The 21277-nt window shown below is 37.3% G+C and overlaps 2 protein-coding genes across 6 annotated transcripts in view; one reads left to right on the top strand and one right to left on the bottom strand.

Moving 5' to 3' along the window:
• KCNQ5 (potassium voltage-gated channel, KQT-like subfamily, member 5) overlaps positions 1–21277 on the bottom strand; it is a 997522-nt gene that overhangs the window by 755582 nt on the left and 220663 nt on the right. The gene's annotated exons all lie outside the window — the stretch shown is intronic.
• On the top strand, positions 1796–1981 carry LOC102865486 (small EDRK-rich factor 1-like). The gene has a single exon (XM_006899394.1). The coding sequence runs from the start codon at positions 1796–1798 to the stop codon at positions 1979–1981; it is 186 nt and encodes a 61-aa protein (XP_006899456.1).

Genomic DNA, 21277 nt, shown 5'->3' with positions numbered 1-21277 from the left:
CTATAATTAGTACCCCACTGGTTTATACTGCTGATATTGAGTTTCTCCAGTAATTCCACAGTCTGGATTCATTGATTTTGCACATAGTGAAGGCATCTCTCAATCTTAATTCCTTTTTAAGAATGCATTTTCCTTAAACAAATGAAATATAAAGTGCATATTTCAGATTCAAGGAGTAATGTATTAAAGTGAATCATGTAAAATCCCCAATCCTTGACTATTACTAACCTTCAAAAAAGATAATTTCATATAGTTCAAACTAATATTTGATGATCTTATACAGATTACATAGTTATTATATATTTATATTATAAAATATATCTCTTTCTCTTTTCTATAACCAACATAAAAATTATTTGATGACAGAAAAACACAACTTTTTTTTTTTCCTGGTACCTTATTATTGAAATAACATTCTTAACTCTGTAACGGATCATTCAAGTTTTCCCAAATCTTGACTCACTTCTCATCTGTGTTTCCTTATACTTTCCTCTGAGCAAAAATCCTAACAGATGACTCATTACTTAAATGCACCCGGCACTTCCCTGAGTGCACACCTTGGCTCACACCGTACCCTCCCCAAGGCATTATTTTTCTACATTTCTATTCAAATGTCTATCCTCGAAGGCCCAGTCCAAATGCTGTTTCTTACTCTACTTTTCTCCCTCTTTTTACCAGCACCACTTTGGATGACCCCTTTTGTACTAAAGCTAGTTTCCACAGAATTCCTCTTCAATTCCACAGAATTTTCAGTTTCTTCATGGTAAGAACCTTATCACAGACATTATTTGTCTGGTTTTTGGTGCTGGGTTTTTTTGGGTTTTTTTCCCCCCATCTTTCACTTTCCTATTCTAGCTAAGCAACCATCCAACACAATGTTTGGTCAATTGTTATACTCTGAATTCAAAATTTCAGAATGAATTGATGGTAAATTGATGGTAATTAATTACTAAATATGGTTGAAGGTAGAAAATTATAAGTCACATACAGTAAATTTTTTAGAGTACTATAAGTTTAAAACACTATAATTATAGCTAACATTGAGAATAATGGGGATCTTAGAACACTTAATTGTGCTCATATGAAACTTATACCTAGACCAAGAAGCTGTCATTCAAAAAGAGCAAGGGAACACTGCATGACTTAAAATCAGGAAAGGTATGTATCAGGACTGTATCCTTTCTCCATATCTATTTATCTGAAGGCCATGCAAGATGAAATGTGGTATTAGGATCAGAGGAACAACCTGCATCAGCATCAACAACCTGTATGAGACAGATGATACAACTTTACTTGCTTAAAGTAAGGAGGATTTGAAACACTTGCTGGGAATGATCAAAGACTACTGTCTTCAATATGGAGTACATATCAATATTAAGCAAAAAAATATTCTAATACTAGGTCAATAGACAAAATCATGATAGATGGAGGAAAAAAAGTCTGAAACTGCTAATTATTTCACTGTACTTGGATTTGCAATCAACATCTTTGGTACCCGCAGACAGGAAATCCAACTATATACTGAATTGGGAAGGCATCCTGTCTAGGACCTCTCCAAAGTACTAGGGAGTAATGATGCCAATTTAAAGACTAAGGTCCACCTGATACAGGCTGCAATCATTTCCTTCATTTGCTATGCATCTGTGAGCTGGACAAGAAATAAAAATGAAAGAAGAGGTCGCCCTGCGAGGGGCCGGTGCACTGGGTATATTAGGAGACCGCCACCTGGGTGACGCCGCCAGGGAACCGTTGATTTTCCTAGTTCCTCTCTTCCAGCCTCGGTTCGGTTGTCGGGATGGCCCGTGGAAATCAGAGAGAACTTGCCCGCCAGAAAAACATGAAGAAAACCCAGGAGATTAGCAAGGGAAAAAGAAAAGAGGACAGTTTGACTGCCTCTCAGAGAAAGCAGAGGGATTCAGAGATCATGCAACAAAAGAGGAAGGCAGCTAATGAGAAGTCTTTGCAGACCAGAGAAAAATGAAGACAAGCTAATTTGGAAAACTTGGGTGCTATTGCCAACTAGATGTATCGTACACCCTATGATCAAGATTTTGCAGAGTGAACAGTCATTACATGTGTTATCATTTATCCTTATAAAACAGTCTATTTTAAACTTTACTTTTTGATCTGATTTAGTGTGATGTTTTAGAACTCCTCTTTGAAAAATAAAACACCAACCGTGCATGAAAAAAAAAAAAGAATGAAAGAAGAACCAATTATCTTTGAGTTGTAGTGTTGGAGAAGAGTACTGAATATCCCACGGACTACTAAAAGAGCAAACAAACCTGTCTTGGCGAAAGTGCCGCTAGAGTTCTTAAAAGCAAGGATGACAAAGCCTCATCTCATATTTTGGGCATGTTGTTAGGAGAGGTCATTCCTTAGAAAGGAGCATCATTCTCGGAAAAGTGAAATGTCAGAGAAAGACAGAAAGATCCTCAGTGAGATGGAATGATACAGTGACTGTGGTAATGGGCTCAAGTATGTCAGAGATAATGAGGATAGCACAGGATAGGACAGGGTTCAGCTCCATTGTTCACAGGTTTACTCTAAGTCATACTTGAGTTGACTGCACCTATCAATAACAATATAATCTGGCAAAATAGCTCTGGTGCCACAGAAGAATAAGTATTAGAATATTAACAGGAAGGTCAACAATTTGAATCCCCTAGCTCCTCTAATTGAGAAAGATGAGGCAGTCTGTTTATAGGTGTATTATCTTTGAAACCACAAGCGTCAGTCAGTGAGTTGAAATTTATAATAATGAGTAAAAGTCTCCTGAGAACATGGGATGCAATGCAGATGTCTGGGCCATACATTTAAAGTCTCCATTTCAGGGGTCAAAAGTAGGGGGGGGGAATAAAAATCCTAGAGAAAGAATTACTTACCTGTGAACTTTGTACTATAGGGTCACTGTGAGTTGAAATCAACTCTACAACAATGAATAAAAGTCTCCTGAGAACATGGGATGCAAAGCAGATGTCTGGGCCATACATTTAAAGTATCCATTTCAGGGGTTCAAGAGTTGAGGGGGAAATCATTTTAATAAGGGTGCTAGAGAAAGAATTACTTACCTGTGAACTAAGTCAACGGGCAAAATCCATTCATATCTTGTTTTTCATACCTTGTCTAAGTGTTCTGTCACTTTTTTAAAGGGGTAGAGAGAAGAAAGAGAAAGAGGAGAAAGAAGGAAAGAGGGAACTCCACTCCTATAAAGATTCACAGCCTTCAAAACCTTAAGACACAGTTCTACTGTCTTGTAAGAGTCACTAGGAGTCAGAATTGACTCGACAGCAATGGGAGGATTCTGTTTTTAATAATTAAGCAAAAGGATTCATTTTAAACTTGATGAAAGACCTGGATGTTTTTATTTTATATCTATTTGGTTCAAAGCAGTTAAACTCCAAGTTCAGTTATTTCAATATACAAAATAGAGCCACATTTGATGCACAGGAATTTACATTATGAAACATTAGTGTGGTATCTTTTTTTAATCAAATGGACTTAAAAAGTATTATGCCTGTGTGCCCTTATCATTTTCCAACTCATAAAACTTTATGTAGTGTTGTTTCTAAAACTATTGTTTTAGATTTTTTTCTTGAAATATAAATTTTAATATAACACTGAAATTCATTTCTAGTAAGGCTTTATAGAACATACATTGCATATTTTTTGAGTTTCAAATTTAAATAAGGAACTATGGCCTTAAAAAAGATTTTTACTGTTTTTTAACAATGTTGTCATTATAATAATAATGTGACTCATAGAATGGTGAGTGTTTTCCTTGACAGGCCACATTAATTTCTTTGTTTGCATTTAATTAGGTAAAGGTTTTGGAAGAAACCTACTTTAAAAGCTTTTATAAGAGAAAACAACAACAAACAGCCAAATGACTCAATGGTATGTCAAAAACAACCCAAAGTTGATTGCATAAATGGAAATAAAAATACTTTCTAAAATATTGTCAGTGACTGCTAAAGCATGATTATTGCCTGTGTGGTCTATTTGTGCCTGGTATTTTTCCATCCACCTACCTATGCTTGGATCATTTCCCTGCCCATTTGCTATGGAGAGGAAAGCAGAGTATGGCAGGAGAAAGAAAATGCAATGACGTTCAAATCCTTCCTTTTGGCTACTTGTGAGCAATTGAAGGAAGTAGTTCAGAGTGAGATTTAACAGCAGGTACTGGCTGGACAGAAGCTTGAGGAGTATTAATGGTTTTAATTTGCCCATATTTTTCCATGAACAGGAGTAACTGAGGATTAAGTGGTATATCCCAATGGCATATAAAAGCCTATTTCTGAATGAGAATAATTTCTCTATTTGACTAAGAAAATAGGCAGTGAGTAAAAACTCCTCATTACCAGGTGACTTTAAGCTATAAACAAATGTAATTTTTAATTGACTTGAAAAATGAATACTCTGTTTGAATTTTCAATAGCATCTCCGTCTTAATATTAGAGCAAAGATTTGGCTTTTATTTTTTTTTAAATGAAATTTTATTTTTAATTGTGGTTTTAACAAACATTTACAATTTTAAATGAAAATAGTGTGGTGTGTTGAGCTTCCTTTTGTAGTTTATTTAGCCTTCTCTAAATTTGCTGGTCCTCACATAGCAGTGAGTAGTAAGGAAAAATATGAAGAGGAAACGCAAATAGGTAATTTAGAATTGGTGTGGGATCCAAGAGTTAACTCCCTTCATTCAAGAAAGTTGAGTCATTGGCAAACCACATGTCACAGGTCAGAGAGTGGGTGAACCATGGCACATCTGTTTCTCATAAAATCAGACTGCCATTATAGAGCTTTTGCTTTTTTCTGAATGAAATACATTCAAGTGTGAACATGCCAGAGCTGGTGCGGGAAAAAACATAAGTTTTCCCTGGCACGAAATGCACTCAAGATTTGTCTAAATACAAAACGTGGGCCTTTTCCTCCATCCTTGTAAATATTTACTACATACACTCACTGACTCAAGGACTGCAGCCTTCAATATGGACTGAGGCTCAATGTCAAGAAGACAAAAATTCTCACCACTGGACCAATCGGTAGCATCAGGATGGATGGTGAAGAGATTGAGATTGTTCACAGCTTCAGTTTGCTCGGCTCCATGGTCAACACTTTTGGCACCAGTAGCCAGGAAATAAAAAAACGTATTGCGATGGGAAAGTCTGTGGTTAGGGACCTCTCCAAAATACTCAAGAAAAACAGTGTCTCTCTGGAACTAAGGTCTGCCTGATACAGGCCATGGTTTTTGCAATCACTTGTTATGCATCAGAGAGTTGGACAATGACTAGGGAGGATAGAAGGAGAGTTGATGCTTTTGAGCTGTGGTGCTGGAGAAAAGTATTGAATGTACCATGGACTGCCAGGAAAACAAACAGATTCATCGTAGAAAGGATTAAACCAGGCTGCTCCTTGGAGGCAAGGATTCTGGGGCTTCGTCTGACATACTTTGGACATGTTGTAAGGAGAGACAGGTCTTTAGAGAAGGACATCATGCTCGGTAGAGTAGAGGGACAGCGCAGGAGGGCAAGACCCCCTATGAGGTGGAATGGTTCAGTGACTGGGGTACTCGGGATGTTTGTGTCAGAGGCAATGAGAATGACACAGGATAGAGTACGGTTTAGGGCTGTTGTACATAGGGTCGCTATGAGTCGCAAACGACTCAATGGCACATAACAACAACAACAACAACAACACACTCACTGAGTTCCCCTGGCAGTGTGGAGCAGCAGGCCCTAGCACTAGCTTCTCTAGTTCCTACTATGAAAATCCTTTCACAAGCTCTTTGCAAAACTATTGCCAGACTTAATGTCATTTCCACCTATATTTTTTATAAGTTAGGACTCCATACCTCTTGATGAAGGTATATACAATGTCAAAAAACTAAGGTTTCAAATGAGCTCATTTTGGTGGAACCCCATGTTGAGAATTTTCATTTCTACTCTAAATATGCTGAATCAGAATCTACGTTTAACAGGACACCAAAGTAAGTCTTACAGATCTTGTAAAACTGTAGACTTTGATCCAGTTTATGTGAGGTGGATGTGGATGTGGATAGTCTCAGTAGGGGACGTGAACCAGAATGAACTAATTCAAAGCCATGCAACAAATTCTAAAAGCTAAGGAAGAGAAAAGGAGAGGAATTTATAGCCATGTCTCAGTTTTATGGCTGAATATATAGCCATCCTCGTTTCTAAAACTTTATTGTGATTCAAATCAGTTGGGAGTCTTGTTAAAATGAGATATTGATCAGCAAGTGTGTGGGACTCAAAGTTCTTCTCTGTGAAAGGCTTCCAGGTTAACTGTTATTGATCAAGGAAATAATCCCTGAGTAACAGGAGGCAAGAGCATAGTACCTTGATAGAAAGATTAAAAACTAGCCGATCCAAGATTTAGATTGAATTTAATCTCAGTTCAATTTCTTTTTCTTCCCAAATACTTGCCAGTTTTTGTATTTAGGAAAAGACTGAAATTTAAAAAAAAAATAAAATTGCACATCAGCTTCATGGACAACTATTCTCTGACCCCAATTCATGCCTTCTTTTCTATAACTTACCTTATTCACTACGAGCTATCTTTCTCTTTTTAAAAATGTAGAAATAATGTACAGAAAAACAATGCTGTCATGATTTAGAGATTTTTAAAGGAAACGGTGAAATGTAAGTCCTACTAACCTACAGTTTGGAAGAATGGACCCTTTCTTGTTCTACCTCTCAGCACTTAAAAGGAAGTTGTGTATTTGCCTACAAATGTTACAGGACATTACTTGCTACCATTTAACAATTCTCAGGGAGCTCTGGTGGCTTAGTGGTAAGTAACTGCACTGCCGATAGAAAGGTGGTAGTTATTATTGTTATGTGCCATCACATCACTTGTGAGTCATAGTGATCCTATGTACAATAGGCCTGAAAACTGCTCTATCCTGTGCCAACTTTACTGTCTCTGACACACCTACCCTCATTAACCTAGTCACTAATCAATTTATCTCCTTGGTGGTCTTCTTCTCTTTCTCTGTCCCTCCACCCTTCCAAGCATGATGTTCCTCTCCAAGGGCTCGTCCCTCCTTGCAATATGCCCAAAGTGTGTCCGACGAAGCTTCAGAATCCTTGCCTCCAAGGAGCAGCCTGGTTTCACCCTGTCTAGGATGAACCTGTTTGCTCTCCTAGCAGTCTATGGTATATTCAACACTCTTCTCTAGCACCAAAGCTTAGAGGCATCATTTCTTTTTCTATCACCCCTAGTCATTGTTCAGCTCTCTGACACATAGCAAGCACAAACGTACACAAAGGTACATAATTCCAGGCTACCCACTGTTCTACATACAATGATGAGCAATCTTCTCCAGCGTAATTCACTGCTTCTGAAATCCCACTGGAGGGTCAGCTATGGGTCAGTTCCAAATTAGTGCCACACAACAACAACATCTGGTGGCTTAGGAGTAATACTGTCAATTCAAGAGCACACAATTTGGATCCACCAGCTTGTGAAAGGAACCAATGCAACATGAGGGTGGCACTGGCAAAGTCTGACTTCTATCCAGTTCATAAAGGGGGAATGTCTTCATCAACAGCAGCCAACAGCTGCTAGGTCAGACGTATCACCTCCTGTAGCTATTTTCATCTATTATTGGGTTTGATATTCATTGTTGACTCAATGACTTTACTCACAATTGTAGGGTTAATTAGGGGAATAAGTTGGAAAGTAGGATAGGCAAAGGATATCATCCAATGCAAATCCAGGATTAGTCCATCAGCCCCAAGCCATATTAGCAGCAGAGCACAATTCCTCAATTAGTAAACATATGGGTTCAGTTTAGTAACACAAATCCAAATCATTCAGCAAGCAGAGCAATTATAAGTCTGCTTCTCCTTTAATCATCTGACAAGCAAAACCTTTAACCGTGGCCAGCAGAAATGCAAGAAGTCTCAGCTTACACCTTGCCATAGTCTCTGTACAGTCTCTCCACCACTGTCATCACCAATGTCTCACTCAACAGTGTCAAAGCACTCTCTCTTATAATTAATCAAATTGATGATTTGAAAGACCAGGCATTTGCAGTTAAGTAGCTGGAGATCAGTGGAAGGTAATGTAATGGCTGGGAAAACTAACTCTTTTGGGGGGGTGGGGGACAAATCTTTTGTTGCTTTGTCAGATTCTCAGTCAATCCGTTGCTGTTTGCTAGAACCAGGGGACGCGGAAAGTGGTGGAGAGAGAGGGTGCACGAGGACGATCAGGAGGACGAGCATCGCCGGCTGCCCAGACTTCACTTTGAGGTCACCATCTGTACAAACTCTTCATAGTTGACCCGACCGTCCCCATTGATGTCGGCCTCTCGGATCATCTCATCCACCTCCTCTTTGGTCAGCTTTTCTCCCATGTTCGTAATGACGTGACGCAGCTCGGTGGCGCTGATGTAGCCGTTTCCATCCTTGTCAAAGACTCGGAAGGCCTCTCGGATCTCCTCCTCATTCTCTGTGTCCTTCATCTCTCTGGCCATCATGGTCAGGAACTCTGGAAAGTCAATGGTCCCATTCCCATCTGCATCCACCTCATTGATCATGTACTGCAGCTCAGCTTCAGTGGGGCTCCGTCCCAGGGACCGCAACACTGTGCCCAACTCCTTGGTGGTGATGGTGCCATCTCCATCCTTGTCGAAGAGGGAGAAGGCCTCCTTGAACTCTGCGATCTGCTCCTCGGTCAGCTGGTCAGCCATGGCGAGGCCCAGGGTGTCCAGTACGTGGGCATCAAGGCTCCTCTGATAACAGCAGCTGCAGCAGCTCAAGCGCACCTCCACACTCACTGCCTGTAGCGCGCGCCTTTGCCGCCAGCTGCCTGCCCCAACGGTCCCTCCTAGAAAAACTAACTTTTTAGCTAAGACCACAAGCTGCTCCATGAAAGAAAGAGGAGTAATCTCCCCTCATGCAATTCATTATCTCGGGAAACCCACTGGAGGCTCAGTTATGAGTCAGTTCTGACTCAACATACATAACAATTGGATGGCAAAAGTCTGAGTTTTATGTAGGTTGGCACTTTGATTTTTTTAAAAATTTTTGTACAAATAAATTTATTTCTTCTTTTAAGATACAGTATAATCAACGACAGTGCATATGCTATGGTAGCCTCATTCACAATTTCCTATTAATAGCTTTGTTCTAATCCATCAGCTATTTCAGAGAAGAAAGATGAGCAGTCTCCTCCCATGCATTTTATAGCCTCTGAAAACTCCACGGAGATTCAACTATGAATTGGTTCTGACTCACCATCAATGAATAAAAACATATCCTGAATAATTTATCCCAATTTTAGATACCACAGTAGAATGAACAAAACAAAAAAAGAAGGGAAAAAAACCTTCCACTAATAAATTGACTGAAAAAGAAATAAATTGATTGACTGAAAAAGATATAAATTGTTGTACTTACTGCCCACATTAAGCTTATCCTGGAACTTGTCATCATGAAAAAGAAGGCATTAAATAAGCACAGAAGTTCTTTTTTTTTTTTTCTTTTCTTCTCCCTGACTCTTTTTTTTTTTTTTAAACAGTCCCTCCATAAGGACTATCCACTTAGCTTTGTATCCAAAGACGAAATTTGCAGGTGAAAGGAGTTAGGAGTTAGCCTTCGTTACAGACTGGTTCATTTCAGGGTCGAAAATATGGAACGCTTCACGAATTTGCGTGTCATCCTTGCGCAGGGGCCATGCTAATCTTCTCTGTATCGTTCCAATTTTAGTATATGTGCTGCCGAAGCGAGCACAGCACAGAAGTTCTTATTCTCTTTCGTGCCATGAACAAATTTCATAGCCTCATGAAGCTATGTAGCCATTTTTAAAATGTTTTAAAATGCCTAACTATTAAAAATAATGAAGAACAATTAATAGATGACCCAGTGATTGCACTGCTAGAGATATACAACATAAAATATAAAGAAAACAGAATTGAGACACAGAGATTTTTGTACACTTAGGTTCACAGCAGAATTACTCATCATAGCTAGAAAATGGAAACAGCCCAAATATCCATCAACAAACGAATGCACTGAGAAATTGTGCTACATTCATATGATGGAATACTATGCAGCACTAAGAAGAGTCAATTTGGTAAATTACTGCATCATGTGGGAGAGTTTAGAGAGCATTATGTTGAATAAGTTAAGTCTCATAAAGACAGATATTGCATAAGACCATTGCTGTGAAAATAAAGGGAAGATGTGGATAAATGTGCAAGGGGATAAAGAATGGGGAGTAGGGGTGTAGAAGGAGAGGAGAGGAAGAAATCACTAGGATTTAGAGTTGGGGGGTGATGAAATAATTAGGAAAGATACAGTGGGGATCTGAAAAGACAGAGTAATAGTAGGTATAGATCAACTGCCATTCATTTTACAAAGCACAATGTATATGAATGATTGAAACACAATGTGAATGTAGAATATATGAGATGCCATTTACAGAAATGAAAAACAATGTATTTGAATTTTGTACACAAACCAATATAATCTAAAATAAAGTGGGGAAATGAGTAAAAATAACTATCAAAATGATAAAAGCTTATTTGACAATGCATTCAGTAGCAGTGTCTCATGACAGGTACAATAAAAATTTTTCAAGTAGTTTCAAGGCATAATTTCTATGTGAGATATTTACAATAATTGTGATGTGATTTAAAATTCTTTTTATTGGTGCCTCTACTACTGTATCTGGTGTTTTGGTGGCCAAGTGTATATAGTGTTACATCACTCACCCTAAGGCCTTACCTCCCTGATAATCTGAACCCACCAGTGACTCCAAGGAAGAAAGATGGACTATCCCATCCCATGTTATTTACAACCTCAGAAAATCTGCTGGAGGGTCAGCTATTAATTGTTTCTAACTCCACTGAGAATTTATTGTTTACATTCATAATTGAATGAAATAGAAAATTTCAGTTACATTCATAATTGAATGAAATAAAATATTTCAGAGATGTGAGAAAATAGTTTTCTTTCTTCATATGTTCAACTTCTAGACTTTAGAATACAAATACCTGAACTAAAGGCATTAAACGAAGTAGGAACTAAGTGAACTAAGTATTAAAATTTAAAAATAATGTAATCTCTAAAGAACACCAAGACATCTATAACCTCCTTGGCAAGATTTATGCTGAAATATATTATCTTGTGTAACTGTAATTAAAAAGATTTACAGTTCTTTTATATTAAATCAAGTAATCTCATTAATTTAGAGAACTATTATATTAGTGTAAGACAGAATACATTAAAAAACTGAAACTCACGGCCACCAAGTAAGTTCTAACAAATGTCCACTGTCCCTACATTGGGTTTCGGAAACTATACATCATACAGAGCAGAGGCTACTTATCTTTCTCCTGAGGAACTGCTGGTGGATTCCATCTACCAGAGAGGTTTAGCCTTTGGGTTCTCATTCAACTTGTTAAGGATAATGCAACCAGAACTCTGTTACAGGACATAGTAGCATAATATTATTTAATAGCTTGTGTTTCGATTTATTATCTTCAGTAAAACCTTCTAAGTTGCTGATTACCATACTCAAAATTATATTAATATTACTTTAAAAGAAGTCTTGCTCTAAGACTTTTCTTAGATTAAAATTTTTGAAAATTATTTAGCTACTCTCCATTTAGAGCCAATTGGCAGCCGTCATTATAGATGGAGAAGAGTTTGAGGTTGTTGCCAATTTCACCTTGTTCAGGTTCACGATAAACATTCTTGGCATAAACAGTTAGGAAATCAAAAGATACACTGCTTTGAGAAAATCTGCTGTCAGGGATCTCTCCCGAGTGCCAAGTGCAACAATGTCAGTCTAGAGATTAAGATGTGTCTGATCAAAGCCATGATCTTCTCAGTTACTTGCTATGCTTTTCAGAGTTGGAAAATGACTAGGGATGATAGAAGAGTTGATGTCTTTGAGTTTTAGTGCTAGAGAACAGGATTGAACTTACCATGGACTGCCAAGAGAACAAACAAGTCTGTCCTAGAAAGGATGAAACCAGGTTACTTTTTGGAGACAAGGTTTTTGAAACTCGTCTGACATAGTTTGGGCATGTTTCCAGGAAGAACCAGTCTTTGGAGAAGAACACCATTCTTGGAGGGATGGGTGCAAGAGAGGAAGATCCAGGATGAGATGGGTTGACACAGTGACTGTGACAATGGGGACAGGTGTGTCAGAGACAGTGACTCAAGATAAGGCAAGGTGAATGAAGAACAGTGTGAAACAGAATGTATATAAACTTTGTAAGCACACTAATTAAAAAAATGTAAAATTGAATGTCTATGAATGATTGTAGGAAGCACAATGTAAAGAAAGATTGTATAAAACACAATGTATATGAATGAAACAATGTAAAGGAATTATATGAAAATTAATTTTTTTTAAAAAAAGATAGGGCAAAGTTTAGAGCTATTGTTCAAAACATCACTATGAGTCTTAGCTAATTCGATGGCACATAACAACAACAACAACAAGTACAGGAACTGATACTGACAAACTATTTTATTCTATGATTTTCCCACTATATGTGTTTTTGATTGCTGTTATTTTAAACCTCTCATCTTTGAACACAGAAAAAAAAATTTAACAAAACAACAAAAAAATAAAGTAAAAGAAATAATTTTTGTTTAAAAAGAGTAACTAAATGTATCCAACCCAGCTGTTGAAGAATAAAAAGGGGGGTGGGGAAGCACTACCACAACAACCTAAATGCTAACCATCTTTATTGAAGCATAGTGCAAACCTTATTTTCTTTCACCATTCCTTAGGATTTACTTTAATGACAGCTACCATTAGTATCTGTCAGCAAAGCCCTGACAGGAGGAAGATAGTGACTCACCTTAGTTCACAAAAATGTCTTCTCTGGTACATCCAAAATGCCTTCCAACATTTTTCGAAAGAAGGTAAAAAAAATGATAAATCCCACAGAGATGAGGCTCCAGGCAGAGCGCAGCTGATATCAATGAGTCAGGTGTAAAGACAAATAAACAATGACACGGAATTTTTAATAAGGGGTAATTAAAAGCAAAGTAAATTATTTTTATGAAATTGGTATTCACTATGTATTTCAGAGCTTGGAAGAGAGGGATCCCATGGATCTCAGATATAGAGTACCAGAGAATTACATAAAAGGTTCAATACCATCATCTCTTTCAAGAAGTTAACAATTTATAATATGCAGAATCTGTACAACCTTGTTTGGGAAAGAAAGATAACTTGGAGTAGTTATTAGTGTAGTCATCAGCATTGATTATTATGCTTGAACATCAAGAAAATTAAAACCATAACTGGATCAATAATCATGATAACAAATAACAAAAATACTGACGTCAAAATTTCATTCTACTCAGATCAAACTCAATGGAAAAAGCTGTCAAAAAATCAAAAGATGTATTGCACGGGGGCAAATATGCTGTAAAAGATCTCTATGAACTCCTAAAGAATGAAAGTACAGCTTTAGTGACTAAGGTGCATCTAATATATGCATATAAAAGCATATGAAAGCTGAAGAATGAAAAGAGATCATCAAAGGGAAACAGAGAAATTTGAAGTGTGGTATTTGTGAACAGTTGCACACAGAATGGACTACCAGAATAATGAGAAAATCTACAGAATGTTCCTTAGAAATGACGATGACAAGATTTTGTCTTACTTATTTCATACATGTCATCAGTAAAGACCAGTCAATAAAGAATACCATACTTGGTAAAGCCTAGAGCATCACTGAAAATTTGGGGAAATTTCGAAGGTAAAGGTATACAGGGTGGCTTCAACAATGGGCTTAAACATAACAATTATTAAAAGCATGGCAAGTGTTTGGTTCTGTATGGGTAAGGTCATCATGAGTTGACGTTAACTCAATGGCAACTAATACTGACAAGTGTACAATGTAGCACTAGATTTACACTGCCAAAGGCTGATTTAATTTCAAATTTAAATTATAAATAGAGTGTGGACCTGTTAGCTCCACACATATAAGTAGAACTTTACAAAAGAAATCATTGTTGCTAGTACCTAGCTTTGAATGATAGAGTGAAATGACAATTGGTAGCAACAAGAAATGTGACAGTTGCATATGATCATTTGATTGAAACAGTTAATCTTTTAGTGACCTAATAAATAATGAATAGCTATGAGGTCAGCACAGATTGCACAGGGTTCAGATCTGTTGAGACTAAATTAAAACTTTAATTTAGATGTGACAAATAAATACTAACACCACCACAACACCCTCCCTCCCCCCTTCTGATGAGCTATTTCTGACATACAATAGCCCTCTATTTAGCCTTCCACTTGAAGCTGTAAATATTTACAAAAGGAGATTAACTACTATTAGTTTCTATTTGCACAGAAAGAGTGGGTAGAAGATTAGAACTGCTGACCTTTCAGTTAACAGCCAGACACATTATGTATTCTGCCAGTAACAGTTCTTTAGGAACTAATAATTTTCAAAATGAATCTTTGTAATTTAATAAGAAGTTGCACACATATAAATGGATATAATTTCCAAACTTCCTTTCATAGGTGAACTTTTAAATGGCAAAGTAATGAGAAAAGTTCAAGAGAAACACAATCACAAATTTGAATCATTAGATTAAAAAGTCTAGGTATTTTAGCAATAACAGTGTAAATGAGCTCATTAAGGGTACTCTGGAAATCAGAATTTCTATGTTGAATTTTACTTCTCTATGTTTCATTTTTTCCTAAACCATATGCCTCTGGAAACTCTATGAACTTGGAGAAACAATGGTAGCTATAGAAAGGCTTACGACATTTTGTTCATGGAGTCGCTATGAGTTGTGCTTGACCCAACAGCAATAAACAATAACAACAACAACATATTTTAGTTTAGTTTTGAATATATCATGGACTGCTAGGAGAACAGACAAGTTTGTCCTAGAGAGGGTGAAGCCAGGCTTGCCTTGGAGGCAAGGATTCTGAAGCTTTGTGTGACACACTTTGTACATGTTGCAAGGAGAGATCAGTCCTTGGAGAGGGACATCATGCTTGGGAGAATGGAGGGAAATGCAGGAGAGGAAGACCCTCAATGAGATGGATTGATTCAATAACAGGGATAATGAGGGTAGGTGTGTCAGAGACAATAAGACTGGCACAGGATAGAGCAGGGTTTAGGGCTGTTTGTTGTACACAGGGTTGTTATTAATCACAGGTGACTCAACAGCACACACCAACAACAACGTATTTTATGTTCTCCAGCCCATAAATCCATTTACCTTCCATCTTTCAATCTTTAGTTATTAACTCATGTTTTCTAAGAAATTTCCCCTGCCTTACTGTTGTTATGTGCAATCAAGTTGACTACAACTCATAATGACCATACAAATCTTGTACTATCTTGACCCAAGCTCATCATCTCTGACTCACCTAACCACATTGCCACAGTCACTGTATCAATTCATTTCATCCAGAGTCTTCCTCTTCTGTTCTACTCTCTACCCCTCTAAGCATGTCTTTCTCCAAGCACTGGTTCTTCCTGCTAGCATGCCCAAAGGAAATGAGATCCAAAGAACAACCTGATTTCATCCTCTCCAGTCTAGTTGTAGGCTTCACCATAAGCCTATTGTGTCTCTACATTTTTACCATTTTTTAAATCTCACATTTGCATATTTTATGTTTTTAGAGAAACACTTATATGAATTTTTAAAAAAAACAACCCCATCAAAATAATTTCCCTTCTCAAATTTTGGCTGCACACACTCAAACTCAGAAACACCAAAGAAGACATTCAGGTGGAAGAAAAAAAAAACAAAAGAAACCCTCAAACAAAAACCCCTCAAAATTTACTCATGAAAAAAAATTGTCCAGAAAATGTTCAGAATAAATAGTTCTTAGAAAGGTACAATCTAAAAAAAAAAAAAAGAGGTAATAGATATCTCACTGCAATAACAAGTTAGTAAAGCTCAGAAAATTACTCTCAGAGAAGTTTAGGGAGATTGGAACCCTTATGTACTATTGTTGGACCTGTAATATGGTATAAACACTGTCAAAAACATTATAGTGCTTTTACAAATGTTGGGAATAGAAATACCATTTGATCTAACACTCCCATTACTTGGTATATATACTAAAAAAATTAGAACTAGATAGATGCACACCAATGCATACTCTGGCATTATTTACAAAAGCAAAAGATGGAAGCTAAGTTGTCCATCAATGAATGAACGGATGAACTATGATACATGCACACAATGGAATACTACTATGCAAAATGAAATAATTCTCAAAGCACCAGAGATGACTCTTCAGGATATTATGCTGAGTAAGTTAGTCTCAAAATGACAAATACTATCTGAGTCTATTATTTTAGCAATTTCAAAAATGGATTACACACAAAAAGAAAAGTATCTTTATTAGAAACGGATTTCTCATTCTTCTTTTTCTTAATGTTATCTATAATTTGTTACAATCCACATAGTCAAATGACTTTAATCAATAAAACACAAGTAAATATCGTTCTATTATTTTCTTCTTTCAAAGAAGATCTATCTGACATCAGCAATGATATCCCACTTATCACCATCTCTTCTGAATACTGCTTGCATTTCTGGAAGTTCTTTGTCTTACTGTTCTTTGTACTTACTGTTCTAGTCATTTCTGAATAATATTTAGCAAGGTTTTACTTAAATGTTATATTCATGATCTTGTTTAATTATTTGGATCACTCTTCTTGGGTATGGAAACAAACAGAATCTTTTACCAGTGAGTCAGTTGGCCAGGTGGCTGTTTTCTGTATTTACTGGCAGAGATAGTGAGCATGACCACAGTGTTTCCTGAAACACCTTGGTTGGTATTCCATCAATTCTTAGCGACTTATTTTAGCCAAAGCTTTTAGTGCAGTTTGGATTTCTTCCTTCAGTTCTATTGGTTCTTAATATGATAGGTATATCAAGATATGATAGATAAAATATTGTATTTCCTGAAAAAATGGGGATCACATAACATTTAAATAATCATGAAAAACCTATACATAGAACAAGAAGTTCCCTCCCCAGGAAACTAACCTGAGCTGCGGCAGTGAGGACTAAGGTATGTCTGAGTTAGGCTATGGTCTTTCTGATTACTTGCTATGCATCTGAGAGCTAGACAATGAATAAGGATGACAGAAAATGAATTGATGCCTTTGAGCTGTGGTGTTTGAGAAGAGCACTGAACATCCCATGGATGGTCAAGTGAACAAACAGATACGTCTTAGAGAGGGTACAGTGTGAGTGCTCTTTGGAGGCAGGAATGATGAGGCTTTGCCTCACATACTTTAGGCATGTGGCTAGGAGGGTCTATTCTTGGAGAAGGACGTGATGTTGGGAAAGGTGGTAGGTTGGTAAAGGAGAGGAAGACCTTCAACTAAGTGGATTGACATGGTGACTGCTGCAATGGGCTCTTGTGTGTCAGGAAGTATGAGGATGGCACAGGATAGAACAGGGCTCAGATCTCTTGTTCATAGTGTCACTATGAGCTGTACTTGACTCAACAGCACCTAACAACAACAACAAAAGACCAAGAAGCAGTTGTTTGAACAGAATAAGGGAATTTGCATTGAAAAATCAAGAAAGGTTATTCAGTCTCCATTCTGGGAAAATCATTCAAGAAGCTAGAAAATATGAAGAAAATGTGGCAACAGAATTTGAGGAAGACTTATTAACTGCTTACATTATGCAGATTATACAACAATGCTTATAGAAAGTGAAGAAGACTTGAATCACTTACTGAAGGCTATCAAAGACCTAAGGCTTCAACATGGTTACCTCTCAGCATAAACAAAATCTTCACCACTGAACCATAGGCAACATTGTGATTGTTGTTGTTATGCGCCATTGAGTTGCCTGTGTGACTCACAGAGACCCTATGTACAACAGCTCTGAAGCCCGCCCTGTCCGGAACCAGTCTCAGTGACTTCAACACACCTATTCCCATTACCACTGTTACTGTGTCAATCCATTTGGGGTCTTCCTCTTCTGTGCTAACCCTCTATTCTTCCACGCATGATATCTTTCTCCAAGGTCTGGTCCCTCCTGGTCATCTACCCAAAGTATGTGAGAGGGAGCTTCAAAATCCTCGCCTCCTAGGAGAAACTTGGTTTCACCCTCTCCATTACAGACTTTGTTCTCTTGGCAGTCCATGTTATGTTTAATCTTCTTCTCTAGCACCACAACTCAAAGGCATCATGATAGAAGGAAAAATAGTAAAGATGTCAGTGATTACATTTTTCTTTAATCCTTATTCAACAACATTGGCAGCAATAGTAAGAAAATAAAAAGATGTGTTGCACTGGGAAAATCTGTTGTGAAGAACCTCTCTAAAGTGCTAAAATGTCAGTTTAAAGACTAAGATAAACTTGATCTAAGTCATGATCTTTTCAAATTACTTTCCATGCATCTCAAAGTTGGACAATGAATAATTGATGTTTTTGAGTCTAGGTGTTGGAGAAGAGTACTGAAAATACCACAAACTGACAAAAGAACTAACAAAACTATCTTTAAGGAGGTACAATCAGAGTTCCCCTTAGAGGAAAGGATGGTGAAACTTTCACTTACTCAGGGCATATTTTCTGAAGGAACCAATCCTTAAAGAGAAACATCATGCTAGGAGCGATAGAGGGTTGGCAAAAGAAAGGACAACCCTCCATGAAATGGACTGGCATAGTACCACAATGGGCCTGTATATGACAGAGATTGTGAGGATGATGCCACATAGGGCAGGGTTCATGAGTCATAGGTGACCCACTGATACGTAACAGCTACAATAAAGAAATGGTAAGGAAAGGGATAGATGGGGGTATCAGTAATGGTGGGTATGGGGTTGGGAGGTGGGGGCAGAAGGGGAAGCCGTAGTACAAAATGATAGAAATTAAAAGATAATTTCTTCACTGAATCCATGTCTAAGTAAATAAAACACCGTTGCACATTTAAAATCCCATGACAGTCATCCAAAGATGGCCTAGTGGCATAGAAGGTAAAGTGTTGGCTTGCTAATAAAAAAGCTGGCTGTTTAACCTCATCACCTGCCCCTGGAGAGAACAATGACACAGATTGCTCCTGTTAAATTTTATAGCCAAGGAGAGGTCACTATGATCAGAATTTCCTCAACAGAAATGGGTTTGGTTTTTGAGTGTCATTAGATCTTCTCACTGATATTCCTATGCCTTTCTGAGTCTAGGCACATGGAAAAGCTGAACTTTTCTGTTTGCTCTGAAGCTGGGTGAGCCATTTGACTAGCAATGAGAGTAGAATTAGCATGTCATACTGGAAGGAAAGTTTTAAGTACCAGTATGATTGCCCAGCATCTTTCCAGCTGCCCTAGTGAATGCCAAAACCGAGCTTCTATTAGCCTGGGTCTTAAAAGGACAACTGGATAAATCATGTTTACTGCATTGAAGCTGATGAGGGAGAGAATAGTTTAAAATTAATATATTTTAGGGAATTATGATTATCATAAGAGTCTGGAATGAGGGCTGCAGAGTGGAGTATACTTGGGGTGGGGGGAGGGGATTGTGTACAAATGAAGGAGTTTGTCTTTTGCTTTTCAAGGAGAGGAGTGAACTGGGGGTGGAGGTGGGGGTGGGGTGGGCGGGGAGAAAAGTGCAACAATGAATGAATGGAATTCCAAAATCTCTGTAGCTGTTCATTGAAATTAATAGTAATGATAACAGTAAAAATTTTTTTTTAAAAAAAGGACAACAATGAATGGAACTCCTTTAGACATGAAGCATGAGATACTAAGCAAATATCTGTTTAACAAGCTACAGAAATTTGGAGTTTTGTTTTCCTTTTGTAAGTCCAGCATAATCTAGTTTACCATTAAAGATACCATAAAAACAAAATAAAATTTAAAAGCCTCATTTCACATCCAATATTTTTACTCTCTATGAATATTCCTCAATAAAATAGATGGGCCATTGATGAAAAGCTCTAATTTACCAAGAAGAAACTAGTCTCAATGGCACAGATTTGATTAGAACATGAGCCAGAATTTTAACACAGGCCCAACTTTCTTTCTTTTGTAAGTAATCTGTAACAGATACAAAGTGAATAGGAAGTCTGTCAGTAAAAGCTGAATTTTTCTTTTAAAAGAGTTTATGTTTATTGCAACATAATAATGATATATGCAGGAGTGGCATCCACTTCCTAAACAACTTGCCTCTGGAAACTCTATAAACTTTGATAAACAATGATAGTTATAGCAAGGCTTCAGCATTTTGTTCATAGGGTCACTGTGAGTCGTGCTTGACTAGATGGCAATCAACAACAGTCAGTAAAAGGTATGTTAACAAACTGAATTTATAAAAACAAAGCGGAATGATCAAGAATGGCCTGGGCCACGCAGACCATACTCCTCAAAGTGACCTCTTTGCTTTTTTAGACCTTTAAAGTCTTTGGCATTATCTATTATATTGTTAAATTAAAAATGAAAATAAAATGGGTTTGTGTTTACAAGAAATTCATTTCACACTTTAAATTATGAAGCTGCATGATAATATAGATATAGTTCTCAGAGTGACTCAGTATAAAGCAGAATGAAACACTGGGTTGTCTGTGTTATCTCCACAGCCTGTGCTGTTTGACGTCTCTGTTGCAACCACTGCGCCAAGCACCTTCTGAGGGTCCTCCCCTTGTATCACTCTGACCCTCTGTTTTTATCAAGCATGGTATCATTCTCCAAGTTCTGCTCTCTCCTGATAACATCTCTGAGCGTTCTGGCTGACTTCTAAGATTTGGTTTGTTCTTCTAGCATATTTAATATCTCCACCAATACCATAATTCAAAAGTATCAATTGTTGTTTTTTTCAGTCTTTCTTAATCAATGTGACAGGCATATGAGATGAATGAAAACATCACCTAGGTCAAGCACATCATAGACCTCAAAGTGACATCCTTGCTTCTTAACACTTTAAAGACTCTGGTATCAATTGGCCCAATGTAATAAATCTCAATTACTGCTTCCTTGTGTGGGTTGTACATGAGTAAATTATATCCGTGACATAATTAGACTTCTGAAGACAAAATAAAATTCTAAAAAATGTATTACTTACATTATGAAAGATTTCATTAATTAGATATGAGAATATTTAGATTCATCACTAGCGAAAAACAAAGCCTGCTTGCTTAATAATGTTTTTATTTATATAGTGATATGTCTACTCTACACTCTGATCTTGAAATATTCTAAATATGTGATGACTGTTGCTGCTGTTGTTGTTGTTATGTGCCATCGAGTCATTTGCAACTCATAGCGACCCTATGCACAACAGCCCTAA

Source organism: Elephantulus edwardii, unplaced genomic scaffold (assembly GCF_000299155.1).
Source record: "Elephantulus edwardii isolate Elephantulus edwardi_28Jun2011 unplaced genomic scaffold, EleEdw1.0 scaffold00255, whole genome shotgun sequence".
NCBI lineage: Eukaryota > Metazoa > Chordata > Mammalia > Macroscelidea > Macroscelididae > Elephantulus > Elephantulus edwardii.
This window is presented reverse-complemented; position numbering and strand designations above follow the sequence as displayed.

What these genes read in the sequence shown, in the direction of transcription:
- LOC102865486 (XM_006899394.1), top strand. Translation starts at nt 1,796, where the DNA reads ATGGCCCGTGGAAATCAGAGAGAACTTGCCCGCCAGAAAAACATGAAG.